Source organism: Vipera ursinii (assembly GCF_947247035.1).
Source record: "Vipera ursinii genome assembly, chromosome: Z".
In the NCBI taxonomy this organism is placed as follows: domain Eukaryota; kingdom Metazoa; phylum Chordata; class Lepidosauria; order Squamata; family Viperidae; genus Vipera; species Vipera ursinii.
The window spans coordinates 85,351,022-85,376,355 of record NC_139517.1 but is presented as its reverse complement, the minus strand read 5'-3'; the positions used below and the strand labels follow the sequence as shown (position 1 = coordinate 85,376,355).

The window sequence follows — 25,334 nt, the reverse complement described above, 5'->3', positions numbered from 1 at the left end:
TTTTGGAACATTTACATTAAACCAACCCTTTTTATTTTGGCATCCTCTATAAAGGTAAAGGTAAGGCTTTCCCCAATCCAGTCGTCTCTGACTCAACGGGGTGGTGTTCTTCTCCATTTCTTAGCGGGGGGGACCAGCACTATCCAAAAACACTTTTGTGATCATGTGGCCAGCATGAGTGTATGCCTAGGTGCATGGAAAGCTATTACCTTCCCTCTGAAGTTGTACCCTCTATACAGTTAGTCTAATGCAAAAATTCCCCAGCTAGTATGGTAGTTGAAGTTCATTACTAATGGCTATCATCTTTGGGCAAAGCTATATTATAAGTAATGGTATAACACCAAAATGATGATATAATCAAGCAAATGCCATGATTACAAATTTGTGTCAAGAGATCTGATGCAACTATTCAAGTCATGGCATTTGTATTATGATATCATAATAAATGTGTTGTCATTCATTTCCCTCACCATGCTTATAACATTGATGACTGTGGATGAAAGGGAAAGATTTTATGAGAATGGTTGCAGAGGAAGTGTTGAAAAAACCCAGAAATTAACCATATTTTTCTATAGTAAGCAAGTGCATTCTCTCTCTCTCTCTCTCTCTCTCTCTCTCTCTCTCTCTCTCTCTCTCTCTCTCTCTCTCTCTCTGTGTGTGTGTGTGTGTGTGTGTGTATATATATGTATAAAATTTATTTTCCCATTTCTTCCACAAACAAGTCAACAAATATATCGCCATACATAAATACATACACATAGGTATGGGTGCTGCTCATCCATTTCCCCTTTCACTGTATCCATCCTCTTTCTCTCTCTTCCCTCTTCTCTACTTTCTTTCTCCCTTTCTCCTTTCTTTCCTACTTCCCTCTTCTTCCTCTCCTCTCCTCTTTCCCTCACCACTCCCCTCCCGTTTCTCCCCACTTCTCCTCCTCTTTCCCTCCAACCTTCCTACTTCCTTCCCCCTCCTCTACTCTCTTCCCTCTTTCTTCTCCTTTCTTCCCTCCCATTCCTCTTCTGATACAATTCAGGGGTGATGTCCGAGCAGCTCCTCTCCTTAGATTTTCAATGTCTATATTAGGTATGATAATATCCTTATCTCCTCATTTTTCTTCCATCTAAATTAGTGTTAGCTGTCTTTTAAGCATATTCTCTTTTTCACCCACTCATAAAATTTTCCCCAAATTTCATAATACTCTGACTCTGTCTTATCTTTAATTATCATTGTTAATCTATTCATTTCCGCACATTCCATGATTTTCCCGATCACCTCTTCTTCTGGAGGAGCTTTCAGTGCCTTCCAGTTTTGTGCAAACACAATCCTAGCTGCAGTGGTTATATGAATAATCAAATATGTGTTCTCTTTGCTATACTTCTCTGGTAAAATACCCAACAGGAATATTTCTGGTCTTATTTTTTTATTTTTTTTATTTTAATTCCACTTATATCCCGCCCTTCTCCTAAGACTCAGGGCGGCTTACAAGCTTAATTAATTCTCTCTTAATTCTATATGTTGTTGTATTATCTTTTCTATCCATGATTTGATTATGTTCCAATAGTTTTTAGCTTCTGCACACATCCACCACATATGATAGAAAGACCCTGGTATTTGATGGCATTTCCAACATTTCAGATCTGTCCTTAAACATTTTAGCTAGTCTTTCTGGAGACATATGACATCTGTAGAACATCTTGTACATATTTTCTTTATACACTGTCGCCATTGTCAGTTTATATTTTCTTTCCCACAATTGCTGCCATCTATCTAATTCAATTGTATATCCAAAATTTCTTGACCATTTTATCATTAACTCCTTAACTTGCTCTTCCTCTAATTCCCTATATAATAAGTAGCTATACATTTTTAATCCATTTTTCTTCACTTCCTGTAAGTATTTCATCTAACTCTGTTCTCCCCAAATTAAAACCATCTATTTTAGCATCTTTTTCATATCTAGATTGTATTTGCGTTCTCATGTACCAATCCATCTTTATTCCTTGTTCCTCTAATTGTTGTTTGGTTTTCAGCTTCCCCGTATCTGTTAGTAGGTCTTTATATCTTATAATGTTTCCCATGTTAGACATATTGGGGTGTATTAACGCTTCCATCGTTGAGAGCCAATCTGGAATCATCAGATAATTCTTCCTCTTTATTTTCTCCCAAACCATCAATAAAGAATTCCTGATATGATGTCTCTGTAAATAGCTGTGTATTCTATTTTTCCCATACCATATGAACGCATGCCATCCCAACTGTAAATCATGTCCCTCTAATGTCAATAATCTAGTATTCCTCAGTAAATTCCATTTTCTCATCCATGACATTACTGCAGCCTGGTAATATAATTCCCAATTAGGTAAGCTAAACCCACCTCTGAGTCTTGCATCCTGTAACATTTTTAAATTAATCCTTGCCTTTTCCCCCTGCCAAATATATTTCAAAATTATTTTATTTAGCCCCTCAAAATATTTCTTTTCCAATCTTATTGGTATTGTTGAAAACAAAAACAACAATTGTGGTAATATATTCATTTTGATTATTGCAATCCTGCCCATTAATGATAGTTGTACCTTTTTCAATTTATCTAAATCCACTTCGATTTGTCTTTTCAATTTGTAATAGTTACCTTCTTTAATTGTTGTACATCTTGCTGTCAGGTGAATCCCCAGATATTTTACCTTCTTTACAATCTGTATCTCTAAATTTCCCATCAATTCTTTTTTTTTTGTTTTTCAGTAATATTTTTCACTAACATTTTTGTTTTATCTTTATTAATCTTCAAACCTGCTACCTCACCATATTTTTCTATTTGTTCTATTAATACAGGTCCTGTCTCTAGTGGCTCCTCCAAGATAAATACTAAATCATCTGCGAAAGCTTGTAGCTTATATTCTTCTCTCTTAACTTTCATACCTTTTATATCCTTATTCTGTCTTATAGTTCTAGTTAGTGTGTCTAGTGTCAATACAAACAAGAATGGGGATAAAGGGCATCTCTGTCTTGTTCCCTTCATAATGTTCATCTTTTCAGTCATATCTCCATTAATCATTATTTTGGCTATTTGCTTATTGTAAATTGCTTTAATTACATTTATAAATTTCTCCCCAAAATCCATAATCTGTAGTTGTTTTATCATGAATTGCCAATTCACATTGTCGAATGCTTTCTGCGCATCCAAAAACATCAATGCCATATGTTTTTCGGGATGTGTTTCATAATATTCTAATGTGTTTAATATAATTTGCATATTGTCTCTAATCTGTCTTTTGGGCAGGAACCCATTTTGATCCATATGTATAAATTTGTTTAGGAACTTTTTAAATCTTTCGGCCATGATTGATGCGAATATTTTATAGTCCACATTCAGCAAGGAAATCGGTCTATAGTTTCTTTATTTTCTGTATTTCTGTTTCTTCCTTTGGTATCAGGGTAATAAGTGCTTCTGACCATGAATCTGGTATCTTAGCTTCAGAGAGGAGTTCATTATAGAGTTCCAGCATTACATTGCCTAACAATTCCTGCAATGTTCTATATAGTTCCGCTGGTAGCCCATCTGGTCCTGGTGTTTTGCCATTCTTTTGTTTTTTAATTGCTTCTGTTAATTCCATCAATGTTATTTTCTCTTCTAGTAGCTTTTTAAATTTCTCTGGTACTTTAGGTATTTCTGTTTTTTCCAAGAATTGTTTTATCCTATCATCTGAAGCTACTTGTTGCTTATATAAATTCTCATAATATTCCCAAGCTATTTTTTTTCTTTTCTTCATTCCGGTGTTGTAAAGTCCCCTCGGCATCTTCCAGTTGTTTAATCCATCTCTTCTCTTTCTCCTTTTTAATTTTATATGTCAACCATCTCCCTGGTTTGTTTGCATGTTCAAAAAAGGTTTGTTTAGTAGCCTTTATTTTCCTTGCCACCTCTTCATTTTATATCAAGTTCATTTTATGCTTGTTCAACTCCATTAAATTTTTTATCTTTTGTTTTGTGTATCTTTCTGTAATTCTTTCTCAAGCGTCTTATATTCTTCCTCCAGTTTTTCCCTAATTTGTCTTTTCTGTTTATTCTTTTTCCCCATATAAGATATAGCAAGTCCTCTCATGAACGCTTTCACCATATCCCAGATGTTTTGAAGTGAGGTATCTTCTGTTTTGTTTTCCTTAAAGAAGAAAGTCGTTTCTTTTTCCATATATTGCTGGAAGTCTTTTTCATTCAATACAGTTTGATTTAATGTCCATCTTGTTCTCTTTTTTTTGTCCTTTCCATGTAATTATGACTGGGTTGTGGTCCACCCATGTGCTTGTTTTATGTTTATATTTTTTGTACTTGTAAATAAGTCTATTGATGTCCATTTCATATCTATTCTCGACCAGGAGCAGAATAGAATGTATATTACTCCTTTTGCAGATATTTCTCTCTCCAAACATCTAGTATATTTAAATCATCCACCATATTATGAAAATATTTTGGAAGTGTTCTCCTTAGGGTCTTTTTTTTTGGTCGTATTGTAATCCAGCCCAGCCTTTACAATAGCATTGAAATCTCCAATCATACATATGCTTTCGAATTCCAATTCTATTATTTTCTGGTGTAATTTTGAATAGAAATTTTCTTGGTTTTCATTTGGGGCGTAAATCGCTACCAATAATTACTTCCACCATTAAAATTCTCACATGTATGCTTATGTTTTTGTATCTGTCTGTTGCCTTTTGTTTTATGCACTAAATATCCTGCATATTTAGAAACAAATCTTTCTTTATTTCATGGTTTAAATCTTATCTTAGAAATATGATCAGAATTTAGATGAACCTGAAGACAGCTTTTCTCTAAAGACATGATTTGTATCAGAAACACAAGTGCAGTTACACATATCTGAGGGAAAAAAAAATAAAAAAAAGTTTTAATAGGTTTGCAATGAATCCATGTGTCATGGAAGCTGATATTAAATAAAATTTTATAAAGTTTTAAACAAGTTCAGTATCATATGAATGGTCAAATATGCAACCTTTCATGGCAGTGAAAGAACTATTATTCATAAAAGTTAAAATAAATTGTCACAGTAGTTATAAAGCAAATGTAACAGTACACTTGCATCTATAGTTGTGAGAAATATATTTAAGAGCTGTATTAAAATTGTATCACTGAACTATAGCTATAGAAGGAAAAATTATCAATAATTAACAACTAGTAAAACAGTGTTATAATTTACCATTAGCATCTATGGAACAAAACAATATAGTTACTGAACAGTGAATCAAATCTTTATTCAGTCATAGACTAGCACATAGAATACAGAAATGACATTATTTAATATTAAATATATATTTATGTGTGGGTGTTCTAAAATTTCTAAAATATCTGAGAACAGTTAGAATTAATACTATGGCATACTATGCAGACTACTAAGCAGTACTTGGCAGAGAATTGAAATCAGATTGATCTGATAATAACATTTCAAGATAAAACAAATTGGAATAGCCCAGGTATCTAATAAAAAATGAAAATAATAATTCCTGGCATGCTCCTGCAGAGAGAGGACAATAGAGCATAACATGTTCTGTTGATTCAATTATTCTACCACTGCATGGACAGAGTCTTTATTTGTAGGGGATGTTTTGGTACCTTCCTTCAGTAATGGCTGTTGGGAAAGCATTGAATCTGGCTAAAAAAAGGTCCTTCTGAATTTTGGGATCATTATGAGTTGTAATAGAAAGTTATACTTTACATACAACTGACATTTAACAAATAGAAGCCTTTTTGATATACAAGGCTGAGCATGAATGAAGCATTCATTACAAAGATATGGTAAGTATTATGAGAAATTACTTTTACTTTTTTTCAAGCTTAAAACCCATTTTATCCCTCAATTCTGTTTGAGCTTGTATTTTCATATTTTTGTAACATCTTTGTCTTTTGTTCATTAATCTTGAAAAATGCTAAGCCCCAAATTCTTTTAATTTAAATTATGACAGTGCTGAAAAAATTGACTTAGAACCCGTTCCCAAAGTTATAGATGTTGCAGCATTCCCATAGTCACGTGGCCAAAAATTAGGCACTTGGCAGAGCACCTGAACTTATGATCACAAAGGCCCTTCAACTCTTCTCACCCACCTATTCCCCCTCCCACCGGCTAATGCCCTTTTGGCCACCCACTTGCCTTACCATTTTCATAATAGCAATCTAAAAGTGGAGATTTCTCAAGCAGAGAAAAGAAGAGCTGCTCTTTTTTCTCCTTATTAAATTTTTGTGGTTTTGACAGTTTCATTTTAATAGTTCTGGATAGCTTCAGTCATAACACGCTTCACTCCATAGCAACTAAACATTATAGTCTCATTCTTTATTTTATCTTTTGTTATGTAAGTTTTACCAGTTGAACTCTTTAAAAATAAATAAGCATTCCCACGCAGGACTAGTCTCTTTAACTTGCTTAATACAAATTTATATCAAAGCACTTTCATCCAAAGTAAAAATGATAAAAATAAATATATAAAGTAAGTTTGCCCTCTTGTCCATTTTATTTTATTTATTTATTTATTTATTTTAATTCCATTTATATCCCGCCCTTCTCCGAAGACTCAGGGCGGCTTACAAGCTTAGCAGTAGCCTTCATCCTATGTATATGCCTGCTTATTAGGGCTTTCACACACACCCCAAGCGGCATTATTACAAAGTCAGCTTAATTGCCCCCAACAATCTGGGTCCTCATTTTACCTACCTTGGAAGGATGGAAGGCTGAGTCAACCTTGAGCCTGGTGGGACGTGAACCTGCACTAATTGCAGGCAGCTGGTGTTACTTAAGGAGGCATTAGCCCACTGCTCCACCAAGGCTCTTTTAAAACATTCTTACATCTTCTCTTAATTAAGCCTTTTGCAAATAATTCTCATATATTTAAATCAAAGCCTCTCTTGTTTTTCTGTAATCTCAAAAGGTTTAACTTACTGCAAGGAGTCTTATTCTTTGCTACAGAGGAAATCTCTCTTGATCTGTAAATTAATTGCTTCCTAAAGTGGTTAAGAAATGGGGAAAGCAGAGCATAATGTCCATATTAGCTTCATCACAGGAACATAGATAGAATCCCAGGATTCTTCATATTTCAGTTCTCAAACTAACTGCAAAACCTTTTCTGTTTCTGCAGTTTACTCATGAGGATGGTGTATAGATGGTTAATCTCACAATTTCCCTTTGATCCAGGTTATGCTGGCCAGAATCTGCCTTCCAGCTACATTCTCAGCTGCAGTGTCTCTTCAATCCCTTGGAGAGCATCAGTCCACCATTATTTTCCACTGGAAGCTTTTCTTTCTTAAAATATCCTTTAATATCTTAAAGGATATTCATTCTACACAATTTCTATTCCCCAATCCCTGAAAAGCCAACCTACATTTCTATCCACTTTTTTCATTCCTAAGAATACTGAGGCAAGGGCTGTGTGCATTTAAAATGTATCCCTGGTACCAATTAAAACAGCTAAGACCAATTAAAGCAACCAATATATTGATGCAGTTTCCAAATGCAGCTGAGTTTATGAAATTGAACAGGTTGTACTGATTCTGGATTGGTGCAGAAACCCTGTTTGAAAGTGCTACACATTTTTTCATAAATAGGATTAGGGTTAATTATTAACTTCTCTTCATTCATTCATTGATTCTCAGTGACAAAATATTGCAGCTAATTTCAGAATAAATTTCAAGATGTCAAGAGTAGAAAGAAATTATAAAAGATTTCAATTTAATTGTTTTACTGCTCCTAACATAATAGGGAAATTCAGGGTATTTAAACAATTAGTATTACTCAAAGAATCTCCAAGTCCCTCTTCAAGTTAATTATTTTAAGGCAATTTAAATCAAAGAGATGTTTCAGAATTCTTCATAGCACAGATAAAGCATCTTTTTTCAAATGGCTGAAACATTCACATCTTTTTCCTGATTCATATATAGTTGGCTTGTATCCAAAAAGGAAACAGCCATTAGTAAGTAGAGGTAGTCCTCAACTTATGACCACAATTGAGTCCAGAATTTCTGTTGTTAAGTGAATTTTGCCCCATTTTATGACTTCTTGCCACAGTTGTTAAGTGAATCACTGCAGTTAGTAAATTAGTAACTTTGCTTGTTATGATTGTCTTATTATTATGACTGGAATCATTCAACCTACAGAACTGTTTTGGCAGCTTTCCTTACCCATGTTCACTTTCCATCCAATGTGACAATATGATACATAAGATCCTGCACTCCATTTGCCAATTGTAGTCAGTGAGGGTGCACAACTAACTATTTAACAGCATGTTTCAAAGAATTACACTTTCTAAACAATGCAGTTGCAAATAATATCATACTTGTTCTGTTGAATTATTGCCAAACAGGCCCTACACAGTTGTGGAACTCTGCATAGTGGGAAATGTTTGCATACTCCTGCGTGGGAACAAAAATAATAGCAATTGAACAAGGAAATTGCATCTTTTCTCACACTGAAGACAACTATCTTCCTCAACAACTTTCTTACATTGTTCCCTGCCATTTACTCCTTTGCTCAATGAAATCATGAGGTCAAGTAAATTTTGTCCCCTCTAAAACATTCCTTCTTTGAAAGGAATGAAGTTTTATATTCTTTTTAGGCCTTTCTCATTGCTTCACTTTGTTGTTGTTAATTTATCTATCTACAAAATTATTAGAATTTTATAGTGTAGTGTGTATGTGTGATTGCTACTGTTAGGAATATCTGTGCAGAGGTCTCCTTGTGCTACCAAGGAGTTGCACAGACAAGGAAGGGTACTGAGAGCAGTAAGAGTCACACAGTAACCACAAGAGTACACTGAGTTGTGAAAGCAAAAAAGTACTTTACTTTTGAGGTGGTGTAAAAACAAAAATGCATGGTCAAAAATTAACAGTCCAGGTCATACACAATAGTAACAGTCCAAGGAGTATTCCAAATACAAAGTCTTCTTACCAGTCCAGAGGTCAAATACACAGTTCAGGTTTATCACAGTAATAAACCAACAGCAAAACAGCAATAGTAGAGAGAGCAGTAAATTCAGAGAGAAAGAAGCTACGTTCCTAGCTCCCTCTTATGGCCACGAGAACACTTACACACCCATTGGCCAATTAACATCTTAAAGTCACAACATCATGGTTTATATATTTTCAACCCAACTATGTAGGCTATCACCATATGCCTAACATTCTCCCCTTTGGGTAGAATAATATATAACCTCTTACAATCTTATGCCAATTCTTTCACAACTAGTATTTTGTTTCACAGCACTTTGGACTTTAGTGAAATGATCTGCAATATTTACATCAGATGAACAATATTCCAGTTGTATTAATTTGTCTTTGACACATTGTCTTACATTCAAGTAACGAAGATCTGTATGTTTGGATCTTGTTCTGACTGCAGCATTGTTTGCCATCTTCATTGCAGCTTGATTGTCCTCATATACAATAAATGGATCTTTTACAGTTAAACCCATATCCAACAATAATTGTTTGTACACTAGCAGTTCTGTACATAACACTGATAGACATGAGAATTCAGCCTCCATTGTAGACAGGCTTATGTGCTTTTGCCTGATGGACTTCCATCCAATTAAAGAATCACCCAACATTATAGCCAACCCTGAAGTTGATTTACGAGTGCTATTAGAGGCAAAACTCGCTCAGAGTCATCTGCAGGTTCCAATACTTTAATAAAAAATGATTAATACTGCCAGTACTGTAGCTTTGACAGTAGGTCTTCAACACAGGAACCAAGGAGAACAAAATGGCACGCATAAATGCAGTTCAAAGCCTGCCTTTTTCTATGAGAATAGCATATCAATATATGTAGAAAAGGGTATGTGCTTTGATGCATAGTTGCACCAGCCTTTTGGGTATCCTCGACCCTTGTTGCATTTGCCTCTGGTCCTCATAATACAAGCTTCATCTCTTGCATGTAGACAATAGTAGCAAGTTAGCATTCTGAAAGAGTGAAATGTATTTCATAATTTTACCCTCTACCTTCCATGTACCCTGTAAATGCCATAAATGTTCCATACATGTACCATTATATCTCACAAAATATACATCTGACTATACAATTCATAGTTCCATTACATTTAGATGCTTTGAAAGCATATGATTATTTAGTTTTTTCACTATGTTAATATTGTATATGCATATTATAGATTTCAAGAGAGCTAGCTTCAAGGTAAACAAGGTCAAGAGTTTAATAAACCTGGCCTGGTATTTACATTTTTTTCTTCTGCCCCAAGTCTTCTAGGTAGTAGTGTTTTAATTATATTGCTATCAACATTATCATTTATTTAATATCCACACTGTGTCATATCTATGCATAATGAATGAAGCTGTAATTGAACTAAGGAAGCAGAGTTATGCAGCCTTGTGATGTTAAGGGAGCAAATATTTTGTCTGCATATTTCTACAGTTTTGATGCCATCATTTATCTGCCATATTGTTCAATCATCATTGTCCAATATAAAGTTTTATCTGGAAAAGTATTCCAAATCTGAAACTTACAAGATAACTGAATGATAAGATAAGATTCTGACCAATTGCTTTATCCTGAAAATTTCAAAATTTTACATCCTCATTAAAGTTAAAGCAGTCAGTTTGGTCTAGAAGATAAACTTAAGGCATGGAAGCCAACTTAGTGACTGGATCAGTCATGCTTTTTCAGCCCTTAAAAGGCTATAACAACTCAACCTGCATGACCTGTTTGTGTAGTCACCAGCAGTCAGACAAATGTTAATGCAACCATATAACAAAAAGAAAAAAGAAAACATCAATGCCTTCCTTGTGCCAATCATGATCACTTTGTGGTTGGGAAGAATTTATTTGCTTCATTTTGTTTTGTATCAAACATCCATGTTTTCTTAATAAATTGGAATAATCATTAAAATCTGATGTGGGTTAAAGTGAAATAAGGACCCAGTGCACTGCTCAGTTCTGAAAAGATTCAGACGTTGTATATTTAGAAATATTGAATTAGTATGCCATCTTTTCTTTTGACAACCTTCATTTTGTTTCATCAGCTACATTGCAGGGGTGCAACATGACTCTCCCCATGTGAGAATAGCTAAATTGATTGAATGTGGCTACTGCAGAAGAATGAAGATTTGATTTTCTTAATTTCTTTTATAAGAATCTAACAAATTTGTCAACTTTCCTCAAAGTGGAAATTATGTATCAGTCAGAGTGTCAGAATAAGATATGATAATTTTTTTTCTTTTGAGCCTAGAAAATATATTCATTAACCAAGCATTTTCCTTTTATATGTTTTTGTATGACGTTAAAAAGATCTTGACCTTTGTGTTTAATTATTCTTCATATTAAAAGTTTTCCTCTTTGTTGAATATGTGCATGCCACATGTCTGAATATGATTTATTTTATAACTTTCCATATATGTAAAAATCTGTGCCTACAGTTTCAGAGTACATCATAATGGCCAGAAAACTACAAAAATACCTTTCAATAGCTTGTAGATTTAGCAATTTTAGAGGTTGGTCAGGTATACATATCCTAGAGCAGGGGTAGGCAACCTTGGCTCTTTTATAACTCGTGGACTTCAACTCCCAGAATTCCTGAGTCCGGAATTCTGGGAGTTGAAGTCCACAAGTCATAAAAGAGCCAAGATTGCCTACCCCTGTCCTAGAGGATTTATGCAGACATTCTAAATCTACACTAATATAACTGGTGCCAACCTTTTGTCCCATTCTTACATTTTGGCATTTTTATGCTATTAAAAGATATTAAAATCCTTTTATAATGAATTAGCATGACCTAAAATCCTTTTAATCTATTCAGTGTTCCTTTGTGCTTCATGTAATTCATACTGAATTAACTGAGAGAATAAGAAGAAACACAGGAATAAATTAATTTGAAAGTTACAGATGATTTTTAGATAACATTATCATTAACGATAATACAGAGTCTCAGTCATCTATTTATACAGCAGGCATACAATTTTAATTCTTATACTAGTATGGAATCTGATTGTGTTTTGACAGCAGAAGCAGCATATAAAAATCCATCTAACTGATAATAATAGTCATTTTCCATTTAGGAAAGCAAAGAAGTAGTTAGGGTAGTCAAACAATGACTTGAATTACATAGCTAGTGGATGCACGTTCAGCAAATGAAACCTTTTTAAACATTGTGAATAATTCCAGAAAGACCTTTTGTATATGTATTGTCAGAATCGAGAATGGAACAGTTGTTGTTGTTAGTTGCGAAGTTGTGTCCGACCCATCGCTACCCTATGGACAATGTTCCTCCAGGCCTTCCTGTCCTCTACCATCTTCTGGAGTCCATCTAGGCTCACACCTACTGTTTCAGTGACTCCATCCAGCCACCTCATTCTCTGTCGTCCCCTTCTTCTATTGCCCTCAATCTTTACCAGCATTAGGCTCTTCCCCAGTGAGTCCTTCCTTCTCATTAGGTGGCCAAAGTATTTGAGTTTTAGCTTCAGGATCTGGCCTTCTAAAGAGCAGTCAGGGTTGATCTCCTCTAGGACTGACTGGTTTGATCGCCTTGCAGTCCAAGGGACTCGCAGGAGTCTTCTCCAGCACCATAGTTCAAAGGCTTCAATTCTTTGGCGCTCAGCCTTTCTTATGGTCCAGCTTTCACTGCCATACATTGCAACTGGGAAGAACATAGCCTTGACTATACACACTTTTGTTGACAGGGTGATGTCTCTGATTTTTAGTGTGCTGTCTAGATTTGCCATGGCTTTCCTCCCAAGGAGCAAGCATCTTTTAATTTCTTGGCTACAGTCCCCATCTGCAGTGATCTTGGAGCCCAGGAAAATAAAATCTGTCACTACCTCCATTTCTTCCCCATCTATTTGCCAGGAATTGAGAGGGCCAGATGCCATGATCTTGGTTTTCTTAATGTTTAGTTTCAACCCAAGTTTTGCACTCTCCTCCTTCACTCGCAACAAGAGGCTCTTTAGTTCCTCTTCACTTTCTGCCATTAGAGTGGTATCATCTGCATATCTTAGGTTGTTGATATTTCTTCCGGCAATCTTAATTCCAACTTTTGATTCATCTAGCCCTGCCTTTCTCATGATGTGCTCTGCATATAAGTTAAATAGGCAAGGCGACAGTATACAGCCTTGCCAGACTCCTTTCCCAATTTTGAACCAATCAGTGGTTCCGTGTCCATTTCTCACTGTTGCTTCTTGACCTGCATATAGGTTTCTCAAGAGACAAATAAGATGGTCTGGTATGCCCATCTCTTTAAGGACTTGCCACAGTTTGTTATGATCCACACAATCAAAGGCTTTAGCATAGTCAATGAAGCAGAAGTAGATGTTTTTCTGGAACTCTCTAGCTTTCTCCATGATCCAGCGTATGTTAGCAATTTGATCTCTAGTTCCTCTGCCTCTTCGAAATCCTGCCTGTACTTCTGGTAGTTCTCGATCCACATACTGCTGGAGTCTAGCTTGTAGAATTTTAAGCATAACTTTACTAGCATGAGAAATGAGTGCAATGGTGTGATAGTTTGAACATTCTTTGGCACTGCCTTTCTTTGGAATTGGAATGTAAACTGATCTTTTCCAATCCTGTGGCCACTGTTGAATTGTCCAAATTTGCTGGCAAATTGAGTGTAGCACTTTTACTGCATCATCTTTTAAGATTTTGAATAGCTCAGCTGGAATACTGTCACCTCCACTAGCTTTGTTGTTGCTCAGCTTTTCTAAGGCCCACTTCACTTCACATTCTAGGATGTCTGGCTCGAGGTCAGTGACCACCTCATTGTGATTATCAGGGACGTTAAGCTCATTCTTGTATAGTTATTCTGTGTAATTTTGCCACCTCTTCTTAATCTCTTCTGCTTCTGTTAGGTCCCTGCCATTTTGGTCCTTTATCATGCCCATTTTTGCATGAAACGTTCCTTTCATCTCTCCAATTTTCTTGAAAAGATCTCTGCTCCTCCCTATTCTATTGTTTTCTTCTATTTCTTTGCATTGTTCATTTAAGAAGGCATTCTTATCTCTTCTAGCTATTCTTTGGAATTCTGCATTTAATTGGGCATATCTTTCTTTTTCTCCCTTGCCTTTCACTTCCCTCCTTTCCTCAGCTATTTGCAAAGCTTCCTCAGACAGCCATTTTGGCTGCAGACTGGGTGGCAGATTGCACAATTCGGATGCGTGTTTTGTCACTGGGAATGTCCCGTCCGTACTCTTCCATGTAGCTGAGGAGTCCTTCCTTCTCATTAGGTGGCCAATTGGTGGAGCAGTGGGCTAATGCCTCCTTAAGTAACACCAGCTGCCTGCAATTAGTGCAGGTTCGCATCCCACCAGGCTCAAGGTTGACTCAGCCTTCCATCCTTCCGAGGTAGGTAAAATGAGGACCCAGATTGTTGGGGGCAATAAGCTGACTTTGTAATAATGCCGCTTGGGGGTGTGTGTGAAAGCCCTAATAAGCAGGCATATACATAGAATGAAGGCTACTGCTAAGCTTGTAAGCCGCCCTGAGTCTTTGGAGAAGGGTGGGATATAAATGTAATAAAAATAAAAAATAAAATAAAATAAATAAAAGTATTTGAGTTTTAGCTTCAGGATCTGGCCTTTTAAAGAGCAGTCAGGGTTGATCTCCTCTAGGACTGACTGGTTTGATCGCCTTGCAGTCCAAGGGACTTGCAGGAGTCTTCTCCAGCACTACAGTTCAAAGTCCTCAATTCTTTGGCGCTCAGCCTTTTTTATGGTCCAACTTTTGAAGTGCTTGGTGGTGAGTTTGACTTCTGCTGTCTGCAGCGTAGTGACAGGCTATATTACTATGGCCTGTCTTTCTTCCACCAGCTTGGAGGACTGCCTCAGCGGAACAGCTGGCACCCTCCCGTGATCAAGCAGGGGTCCCCTCCTTGCTCGTCACCCCTACAGGGTGACTTTCGACCCTTTCCAGGGTCCCCCAGTGGAGCGAAATCAGACACAGAAGATGAAGATTGCTTTCCAGCATCCATGGCGGCCGCAATGAAAAACAGGAGGTCCTTTGATTGCTTTTTTTATAAACTTGTATAGAGTAAAGTTATTGCCTAAATTATTGATTAGCAGTATCTTGTATTTGAGTTTCCATGGATCAAAAATAAAGAAGACAGGAGAAAATAAATGTCTTCTATGATGTTTACAAAAGACTATTCTGCTGAACTGGTAGCAGGTCAACTGACTTCAAATGAATTTATTTTTTCTTAAACTTTTTTTTCTGATCACACACAGCTTTTAGAACGCAAAGAAATGATGCAAAGAAAAGCTTTGGGGAGATAATTTGAACTGCAAATTTGAAGATTTAAATCAAAGATCTGATACCTTCAATTTGAGAAGAGAAAGGCAACTGAAAAGTCTTGTGATTCATTCTATAAAACAAGAATGATATAACATTAAAGCCCTTATTTAAAATAAAGCCTTTCAACTGATATGAAAAATGTTTTTTAAACCAGCAAACATCTTTAGGATAAAATTACCTGTTCACATGTTTTTTGTCAAATAAACAATTCATATATTATAAATATTTATTTCATTGCTAAGATCAATTTTCATGGAAAAAAGGAACAATTTTCCATTTTTCTAGCTATGTTTGTTTATCATGGATTTGGGGAAATTTGGGTGGGGGGGGCAGAAATTAAAAACTAAGTAAAAATGAAAGACAATCTGCAACTTGCTTCTGTGATGATTATTCAGTTTGAGAACTAGTTAAGATGTTCCTGCCTGTCAGGTTATTATCTGATTTTATTTGGAACATTGATACAAACTTGTTGACAGTGACCATGGCATGAAAACAACAAGCAATATTGCCTTCCTGCCCAACTTGGTTTTGTAAAAACTCACTAAGTGCCAGGCAACATTAAAGAACTGGCATCACTGGGATAGATTAGTAATTTATATGGTAAAGTAACACATTGCTCATAGATAATGTTTCTTAATAGCAGCCCCCATTTAATGGAGGAGCCTTCCCCAGGAGACCATTTGGTAACATCATAAACATATTAAGAAAGACTTTTTCAAAATATTTTTGGAAGTTAGAGTTCCTTGAACTTTCAGTTGGTTGGTTGTATTTTATTATTTTTTTTACTATTGTTTATAGTTTTAATTGTATTGTCTGGTTTTAATGTCTTATTATTATATAGTAAACCTGTTATAAGATTCAGTGGTGCCAATAAACATTCACAAAAATTAAAATCAGTAGAATGGATAGTGATCTTGGATTCAGAAAAAAAAACTGATTGGCTCAGAAGAGGCATGTGAAAGAATTCTTGCCTATATAGTGTTTCTACTTTTGTTATTAACTGGATTAACAGTAATAATCCACATCCTTTCCATGTCTAAAAATAGACTTGTCTCTTCATCTGCCAAGATATCTCTGTGCTTATTTCCTTATTTTTAATTTGATGAAGAGTGATTTTTTTTTAGAAATTCGCTGTATCCTATAAAATGACAAAACCTTGCTTTCCATATATTTGTGATCCTTTCAGATACTCATTAAGTTCATTCAAAACCTCAATTTCCTAACAGATACTTTGGAATTACCATATTACTCAGTTGTGAATAAGTGTTTGAGGTAATTTAACACTGTGCCTTCTTCAACCAAGTACTTTTAAGATGTTTTGACCTGAACTTCTCATTGCTAGTCATGAAATATCCCTATTGGTACAATTGGGTTTGTGGTTTACAGTAACTGGAGGATATCCTGTGAAGAAAGTATGCTAGGCATGGAAAAAGCAAATCATGTTTATAAATATTGTACTTTTTTGTGTGTTTTTTTACAGATAGTAATTTTATTCTTGCCAATGCTCAGGTGGCTAAAGGATTCCCCATTGTTTACTGTTCCGATGGCTTCTGTGAGCTTTCTGGATTTGCACGAACCGAAGTCATGCAGAAGAGCTGCAGCTGTAAATTTTTATATGGTGCTGAAACAAATGAGCAAATGATTCTCCAAATTGAAAAGTCACTGGAAGAAAAAATAGAATTCAAAGGAGAGATCATGTTTTATAAAAAGAACAGTGAGTATTATTTTATTAAATAGTGCTTACATGGGTAGAAATTTAGGAGAGAAATGGTGCTGGCATTAACTCATGTTTTGAAAATAATTAGCTATTTTATTAAGTTAGAGCAGTGGTTACCAACCTTTTCTATACCCCGCCTCCCTAGAACACTTCTGATATACTCTCACGCTCCTTACAAAAGTTTGAAATAACAGCAACAAATTATGGGTATACACTATAATTTTGAAAACCCAAGTTTTCACACCCCCTGGAATATCATCTCACACTCCTGGTTGGGAACCGCTGAGTTAGAGCTAAGAAAGAGTCGAGATATCATCATATAAATACACTGGTATACTTCTGATATACATTATTCATATGTAACATTTTTGAGAAATAAATAACATTAAAATTAAAGTGATAAGTTCATTTTACTACTAATGCTCTTACCTAGCCTTGAAAATATGAGATAGATAAGAAAAATATCTATTGTCACTGTCTCTGGCTCTAATAATGATCCTTTACAAATAGTACTATATACCATTTACCAAAGAGACTTAAATGTATTTAATGGATTATTGTTGAAGAATTCAAAATACTGAAACAAAGTAATAATTGTTTTTCTTTTTATTTTAAATCTTGGACTGGTGCAAGGTTGACTTTTATAACTGACAGCCTTGATTGTATGCCTTTGCTGGATAATAAGTTATTAGGAAATGTAGTAAGCCTAGAAGACAGTACACATAAATATATTTATATTATAGTATGCATTTGTGTATAATATATTCAAAAAGATAATTTAGCATCTCTTTTATGACTTTTCTAACCTAGCAGGATAGTATCTTGGTTTGAATTTAATCTTTTGCTAGTTGTTTTAAACCAAACTTTTCTAAAAAAAAATAATGCTAGTTTGGAAGTTATATTTCAGTCCAAGGTTCTACATTTAGGCAAGAAAAACCAAACATACAGGTATAGTATAGAGGATACCTTGCTCAATAGTAGTAACTGTTGGAGGGATCTCGGAGTCCTAGTGGACAATCACTTAAATATGAGCCAGCAGTGTGCTGCAGCTGCCAAAAAAGCCAACACAGTGCTAGGCTGCATTAACAGAGGGATAGAATCAAGATCACGTGAAGTATTAATATCACTTTACAATGCCTTGGTAAGGCCACACTTGGAATACTGCATCCAGTTTTGGTCACCACGATGTAAAAAAGTTGTTGAGATTCTGGAAAGAATACAGAGAAGAACAACAAAGATGATTAAGGGACTGGAGGCTAAAACATATAAGGAACGGCTGCTGGAATTGGGTATGTCTAGTTTAATGAAGAGAAGGACTAGGGGTGACATGATAGCAGTGTTCCAATATCTCAGGGGCTGCCACAAAGAAGAGGGAGTCAAGCTATTCTCCAAAGTGCCCGAAGGCAGGACAAGAAGCAATGGATGGAAGCTAATCAAGGAGAAAAGCAACCTAGAACTAAGGAGAAACTTCCTGACAGTTAGAACAATTAACCAGTGGAACAACCTGCCTCCAGAAGCTGTGAATGCTCCAACACTGGAAGTTTTTAAGAAGAGACTGGACAGCCATTTGTCTGAAATGGTATAGGGCAGTGGTGGCGAACCTATGGCATGCATGCCAGAGGCAGCACTCAGAGCCCTCTCTATTGGCACACATGCCACCGCCAGCAGCAGATCCATCAGGCCACCACCGCCGCCCAGAGCAGGAGTCCCACCCAGCACAAAGGAGGTGAAACGGCCGACTAGCAAGCTTGAATAGAGCAGAGGTCACCAACCATTGTCAATTGGTGGACTGGAAGAAAAGAGAGGGGAAAGCATTTTACATGCATGCTTGCACTGCAAATGGGGCAGGGCGAGTGCCTGCGTGATACTCACTAGCCCTGCCCCGTTCTTGTGTGGTGAAGCACCTTGTATCTGCACCCCGTGGCACGCTGATTGCCATTTTTGCACCTTGCAGCACTGTGGCCCATTTTTGCACCCCTGGTTTTTGCATGCCAGAGGCGGCACTCAGAGGTGTCTCCCTGCCTCCCCCAAGGGCACTACACTGCTGCTGCCTCCCTGGCACTTTGTGATAAATAAGTGGGTTTGGGGTTGTAGTTTGGGCACTTGGTCTCTAAAAGGTTCACCATCACTGGTATAGGGTTTCCTGCCTGAGCAGGGGTTTGGACTAGATGACCTCCAAGGTCCCTTCCAACTTTACTATTATGATTATGATAAGTGGGATAATAATTAAAGTGAGATCAGACAGAACAGATGTGCGGAATATGAGAATAATGACAAATATTTTCATCTAGTGGCCAATCACAGAAATTTAGAATTAGGTCTTAAATTAATTATCACATGGTTTGATAAGAAACCATATGGCTTCAAGCCCTGTCCTTGAGAATAAAGGATGATGTTCCCCAATCCGGTGCCAATTTAAAATGCATTGCATTCAATTGCCCCCAATCACAACCAACAAACCAACATAACCTTGGTTTTGTTGGTAAGCAGCACATTTGGATTGCATAGGTTGAGGAGGGCAGAATATAGAGTCAGATAGAGTATTTTTCAGATTCAATGTAATAAAAATTCACATAAATTCCGATGAGGACCCAGATTGTTCAGGGCAATATGCAAATAATATTTACCTTGTAAACTACCCAGACAGTGAGGTAAATCACAATGGGGCAGTATATATAAGCGTAAATGCTATTACTATATTCTTTCTATGTATGCATAAGGCATGCATAATTACGTTTGTACAATCTCCTCTGTATTGGCACTGTATTTGTATCTGTCTGCTTTTTCTCTGATACAGAAGTTAGTAGCAATAATGCTACTGAAGCACATGCTTCTGTGGCCTTCTGTATGGCTGATTGAATCCTGAATATAGTAGACTCCACTTAAACAGATGTCAGTAAGCCTACATATTGCTAATATGTAGTATAACATTTATGTATATGTATATATATGAGGACATCAGTTATATATATATCTGAAAATATGAAGATGTAGGCCTACCTACATCTTAAGATGTACTTTTAGAAGTTGCCAAGAAAGACTGGTAGAGAATGGATAATAAGAAAAAAATGGTAATACTGGAGTTGCTTTTAAAACCATTCTGGAAGTGTGTAGATTCATTTATGTACATCCTTGTTTCTTGCAAGAATCAAAACACTAGATTGGAGAGAACATTGCTTTACAATCTGGGCTTTGAAGTAATTTTTCTGCACTTCAGTAAATTCTGATTTTTGAAATTGAGTAAAACTTTTAAATATATGAAGGGATTATACTGAAAACAGTGAATGGTATCATATTATGAGTAATGGATAGTTGAGCAGTCAGAAATTTTGTACTGTTTTGAAACTTTAGACTTTAAATCACAAATGGACATCCTCATAAAGTCCTACGGGAATAGGGCGGTATATAAACTCAATAAATAAATAAATAATCAGTAATATAGTTTGACTATTGTTTCTTAGATGGGCATGTCAGTTTGTCTCTGTACTGTTTTTCAATAAATGTCCATACTCAGAATTCTGATTATTTTTGGCAGCAACATTGGTAGAATTACTATACCAATGAGATATAAAAAACCTACACCAATTTAACTACACAGACCCCAGGCTACTAGTAAAATCCATTTAATTATACCATTTCTTAACATATTTAATATATCTGTGATGATCTTTTGGCTGTAACATCACTTGATGGAAGATTCCAGAACTGACGAGTATGTGACTAAACAGTCTATGTTGAACAACAGTCAAATGATTTATAAAAATAATGTTGTTCTTTAAGGATATCCAACACAAAACTGAATTTTGAATGCTTGTTTTTAAGGAGCATTTCCTAAAACTTGTGCTAGCGATATAGCCAATCTGGAACAAGATCATTAGATCAGATTAAATATGATTACTTTGGCCCAGTTTTTAATCAAAAAACAAAAGAAATAAGGGTCTCTACAGTAAAAACTATGGAAGTATCTTTGTCACTGTTTTACAGAAGCACCTTTTCAGTTGTATATCAGTCCTTCCCTATTTTATATAATTTTATTGGACAATATTTTAATTTACAAGCAATTAGATAATCCTATGGTCCATTGGGGCATCATTTGAGAGATAGTACTCTCTGATGTAACAAGAACTAACATTAACATTTAGGTATTTTTTAATCCCAGTGCTGGATGATCCTGTATCAGTATTTCATAAATATAAAAAAAAATAATTGAATGGCAAACAAATTTAAATAATAATTCACTATTTACTTACCTAAGCAGAATGGCCACAGGTGGGCAGAAAAACAGTGGTATCAGGAGTGACTTGATATTTCCTGCCAGCTTCCCCATGGACTTTGCTTGTGGGAAACTGGCAGTGTTGGAAATCATGTTCATGTCACAGTGGGAACATTTGCATGCAGCAACCTTGTGAATAAAACTGATCTGAACATCATGGAAATTTCAGTTCCACAGGAGAAATGGGTCACAGATTGTTTTATGCATTCCTTAAGTTAGCAGATTTTAGATACCTTGATTCAAAAATTGTTGTTGGAGTAAATGTGAGGATACAAATATGCAAATAAATAGGAGTTTTTGCAGTATATAGATGAGCAGATAGGTATTTAATCTACTAGTAGAATCTTCATAGGTCAATTTAAAGCAAAGCTGTTAGATGCCTCCTTTGTCAGATCCTTTAGCAAAGAATTGGGTGGTTTTTTTTTCTCAGACATTTGCAGGGATACTGGCATTTTTCTGCAATGGAGATTCTCTGTATTGCACTTCTTGCTTTCTGACTCCTTTGATAAGATTCAGCATTTTGCTTCCATATGTACCTAGGACAGACACAGAAATTCCAGTCCAATTTCTTAAATTATTGTGTATTGTGTATGCACATATACACACCACTAGGACAGTTCACTTCCAATTTCTGTATCTATTTCTTCCAAGTATATAAAATGTGGCATCTCTAGACAGCAATTTGTCCTAGATAATTCCCTTGTTGCTCAGAAGAATTCCTATTCTGACTTTTAAAAAATATTACTTCATTTAAAAAAAAATTGGGATACTATCATTTTATGAAATCAAGCACTAACGTCTACCATCATTATTTGCCCTTAATTACTCAAAGATCCTACTATATGGGTCCTCTGGGGAAGCCAAAGAGGGCAAATAATAACAAATATGTCATGACTTAATCACATTAATGAATGGCTTAAATACTTGCTCAAAATGCCTTGATGCAGGTATTTAATTGCAGCATTTCTGGGATTATATTATTCTATATGTTTTGTTATTTTATTTCCATCTTGAATAGCTAGTTTTTCTCCTCATAAATACACATTTTGTAGCTTTCCAATGCCCATAACAGCCTTTTTATGAAAATATACACCTATGCTCACAAAATTCCAAACATGATCCTGTTCTAATAATCTCATGAGGAGTTTAGTTTCTTTTGTTTTCTTCAAATAATTAAATATATGTAGAAAAAAACATGAAACTTGTCAAGTAGATAGCTAGATATATGATAGATAGATAGATAGATAGATAGATAGATAGATAGATAGATAGATAGATAGATAGATAATGGATGGCAGGCAGAATAACAACAGAATAACAGACTTGGAAGAGACCTTGCAGGTTTTCTATTCCAACCCCCTGCTTAGGCAGAAAGCCCTATACCATTTCAGACAAATGGTTGACCAATCTCTTCTTAAAAATCTCCAGTGCTGGGGCACCCATAACTTTGGGAGGCAAGTCACTCCACTGATTAATTGTTCTGTCAGGAAATTTTTCCTTAGTTCTAGGTTGATTAGTTTCCATCCATTGTTTCTTGTCCAGCCTTCAGGGGCAGGCAGGCAGGCAGGCAGACAGATGTTTGTTAACTCATAATCTGATGCTGTGGGGAAGTGAGGAGGTAGTATCTCTCAATTGTCTGGTCCAAAGGCAGAATAACAAATAGTTGACTGATGTTTTCTTTAGGCTTTATACTAAAACATATAGACATGAGCCATAAATATCAATTTAGATCTGGGAAACAATGATGCTATTTCAGGTTAATTAAAATGTGCATTATGAAGGCTTGAGAAATAAGTAATCTGATGTTCTTATTTCTAACATTTAGGGGAAAAATGAGATTTAATGAAGCCGCATTTTCCTCAGTAGAAGAGAGATATTTTCCCATTTTCAATTCTTGTCTACTGTACTGGCAGTGTATGACCAATTTCTTTTTGTCTCACATTTTCCTTTTCTCTCACTAATGTCTCTTGAACAGTTCCAAAGGGCAGGGCTGAAATGTTTGGCCCTTGGTAAGTTTTGTTTTTAAAAAGTGAATTAAACCTTGAATTACATTAAACACAGTTTGGCTCTTATTTTTATATGGAAAACATTAAAAAATTACAGTTTTGGAATTCAGCAATTTGTCACTTATTTTCAGTGGCAATCTTTTGGGTTGAAAATAGAAGTATTGATTGCGAGTTCACTGCCTCTACCCTATCCTCACTCAAATTTTGGTAAAATTTTCAATATAGTATGATGCAATATCTATTTCTCTTCAATATTCCTTTTCCCTGCCTAGTTCAACAAAAAAGAATCCTTTATCTTGCTTGATGTATTTATTTTCATGCATTAGAAAAGAAAAATTATGTGTATATGGCTTAGATATTTTTTTAAAAAAATTAAAATATTCTTAACATAGAAAATTAATATAATAAAGCCATTAAAGAAAAATATTTATATTCCCCTCCCAAAAGAAAAAGAAACTTAAAAAGTCAATCTGAATCAAGGTAAGAATATAATCTAAGAAAGAAAAGATTACATTATGTTATACTTACACATGTCACTACTACAAAATATTATTGTAAAATATCACAAAATCTGAGATAATAGCTCATATTGCTGCATCCTTTGTTTAGTAGAAAATACTTCCTTTTCCAAGAAAGATAGATATTTCCAACAACCATTCCCTACCATCTGGATTACAATCACATGTCTAATTTCTCAATATGTTTCTTTTAGCTTGCAACTTAATTTCAAATAAACAGTTTAAATTCCAAAATCTTAATTTATAGTTCAACATTATATTACATTTTTATTTATTTTTTATGAATCTGCCTAAATACACTATTTATATTAAAACTACTTATATAGTAAACCCCCCCCCCCAAAAAAAAAAACAACAAATTGCTTATTCGGAAAGCTGGATTTAACATTCTAATCCTTCAGACTTATTTTAGCTTCATTTATAGGCAGAAATAAGAATATACCCAGTAGAACTCCTGTTTGGCCTAACTTAAAAAATATTATTTAGTAATAGTAATTTTTGACACTACTGTAACCAATGTTGCAAGATATACTGTATTTGGAAACTATGTTGTGCATAGCTTTGTGTGAAAAAACATACACTAAAAATCATAATATGAAATAAAAATAACTAGTAATGTTTGAGAAGGGATAAATTAGACCTCATATAATGTTATTGGTTTATAATAATTTATCTTTGTCGAAACAATGTTTAAACCTTGGTAGATTTTTAAATTTGATTTATCTCAAAAATTTTCTGGGCAGTTTATTTAACTTCAAATTTTCTTATTTGCAATTTATTATCTCTTTGGGGTTATTTTTAAATTTCTTCTTTTTAAAAAATGTTGAGATAACCTGTGATCAGCAACCTTTCTTTAGCAGTTGAAAAAAGAATATATTTGAATTATTTAATCTTATTATTTTAATTATTATCTTTGTTCATTGAAATAACAAGCCTGAATATTGTTTCCTATAGACCAATGAAGGGACGCAGTAGCTCAGTTGGTTAGGACGCTCAGCTTGTTGATCAGAAGATCGACAGTTTGGCGGGTCGAATCTCGAGTGCCGTGTAACAGAATGAGCACCTGTTACTCGTCCAAGCTTCTGCCAACCTAGCAGTTCAAAAGCATGTAAAAATGCAAGTAGAAAAATAGGGACCACAACGGTGGGAAGGTAACAGCATTCTGTGCACCTTTGGCATCTAGTCATGCCGGCCACATGACCATGGAGAAGTCCTCGGACAAGCATTGGCTCTTTGGCTTTGAAACGGAGATGAGCACCAGCCCCTAGAGTCGGAAACAATTAGCACGCATGTGCAGGGGAACCTTTACCTTTACCTTTACCTTTATAGACCAGTACCAGGCTGTTTTATAAAAAGTGTGAATGCAGTTAGGTGCACGTTATAAAAATATAAATATAAAAATATAAATATCCCTTAAAAAGTCACTTCAAATATCCCTAAAAAAGTCACATCAACAAACACACCAGAGATAAACAGAAAAGCACCCCAGACCATAGCCCACCCCTAAAATAAAGGCCAGCAGTGGTGGGATTCAGCTGGTTCGCACCACTTC

The 25,334-nt window shown here is 35.4% G+C and overlaps 1 protein-coding gene across 1 annotated transcript in view; it reads left to right on the top strand.

Moving 5' to 3' along the window:
• KCNH8 (potassium voltage-gated channel subfamily H member 8) overlaps positions 1 to 25,334 on the top strand; it is a gene marked incomplete at both ends in the record, with an annotated part of 243,408 nt that overhangs the window by 83,866 nt on the left and 134,208 nt on the right. The window contains one exon of the mRNA XM_083379020.1: positions 16,749 to 16,982. Within this exon, the coding sequence (XP_083235146.1) occupies positions 16,749 to 16,982 (234 nt within the window). The remainder of the gene's footprint in view (positions 1 to 16,748; positions 16,983 to 25,334) is intronic.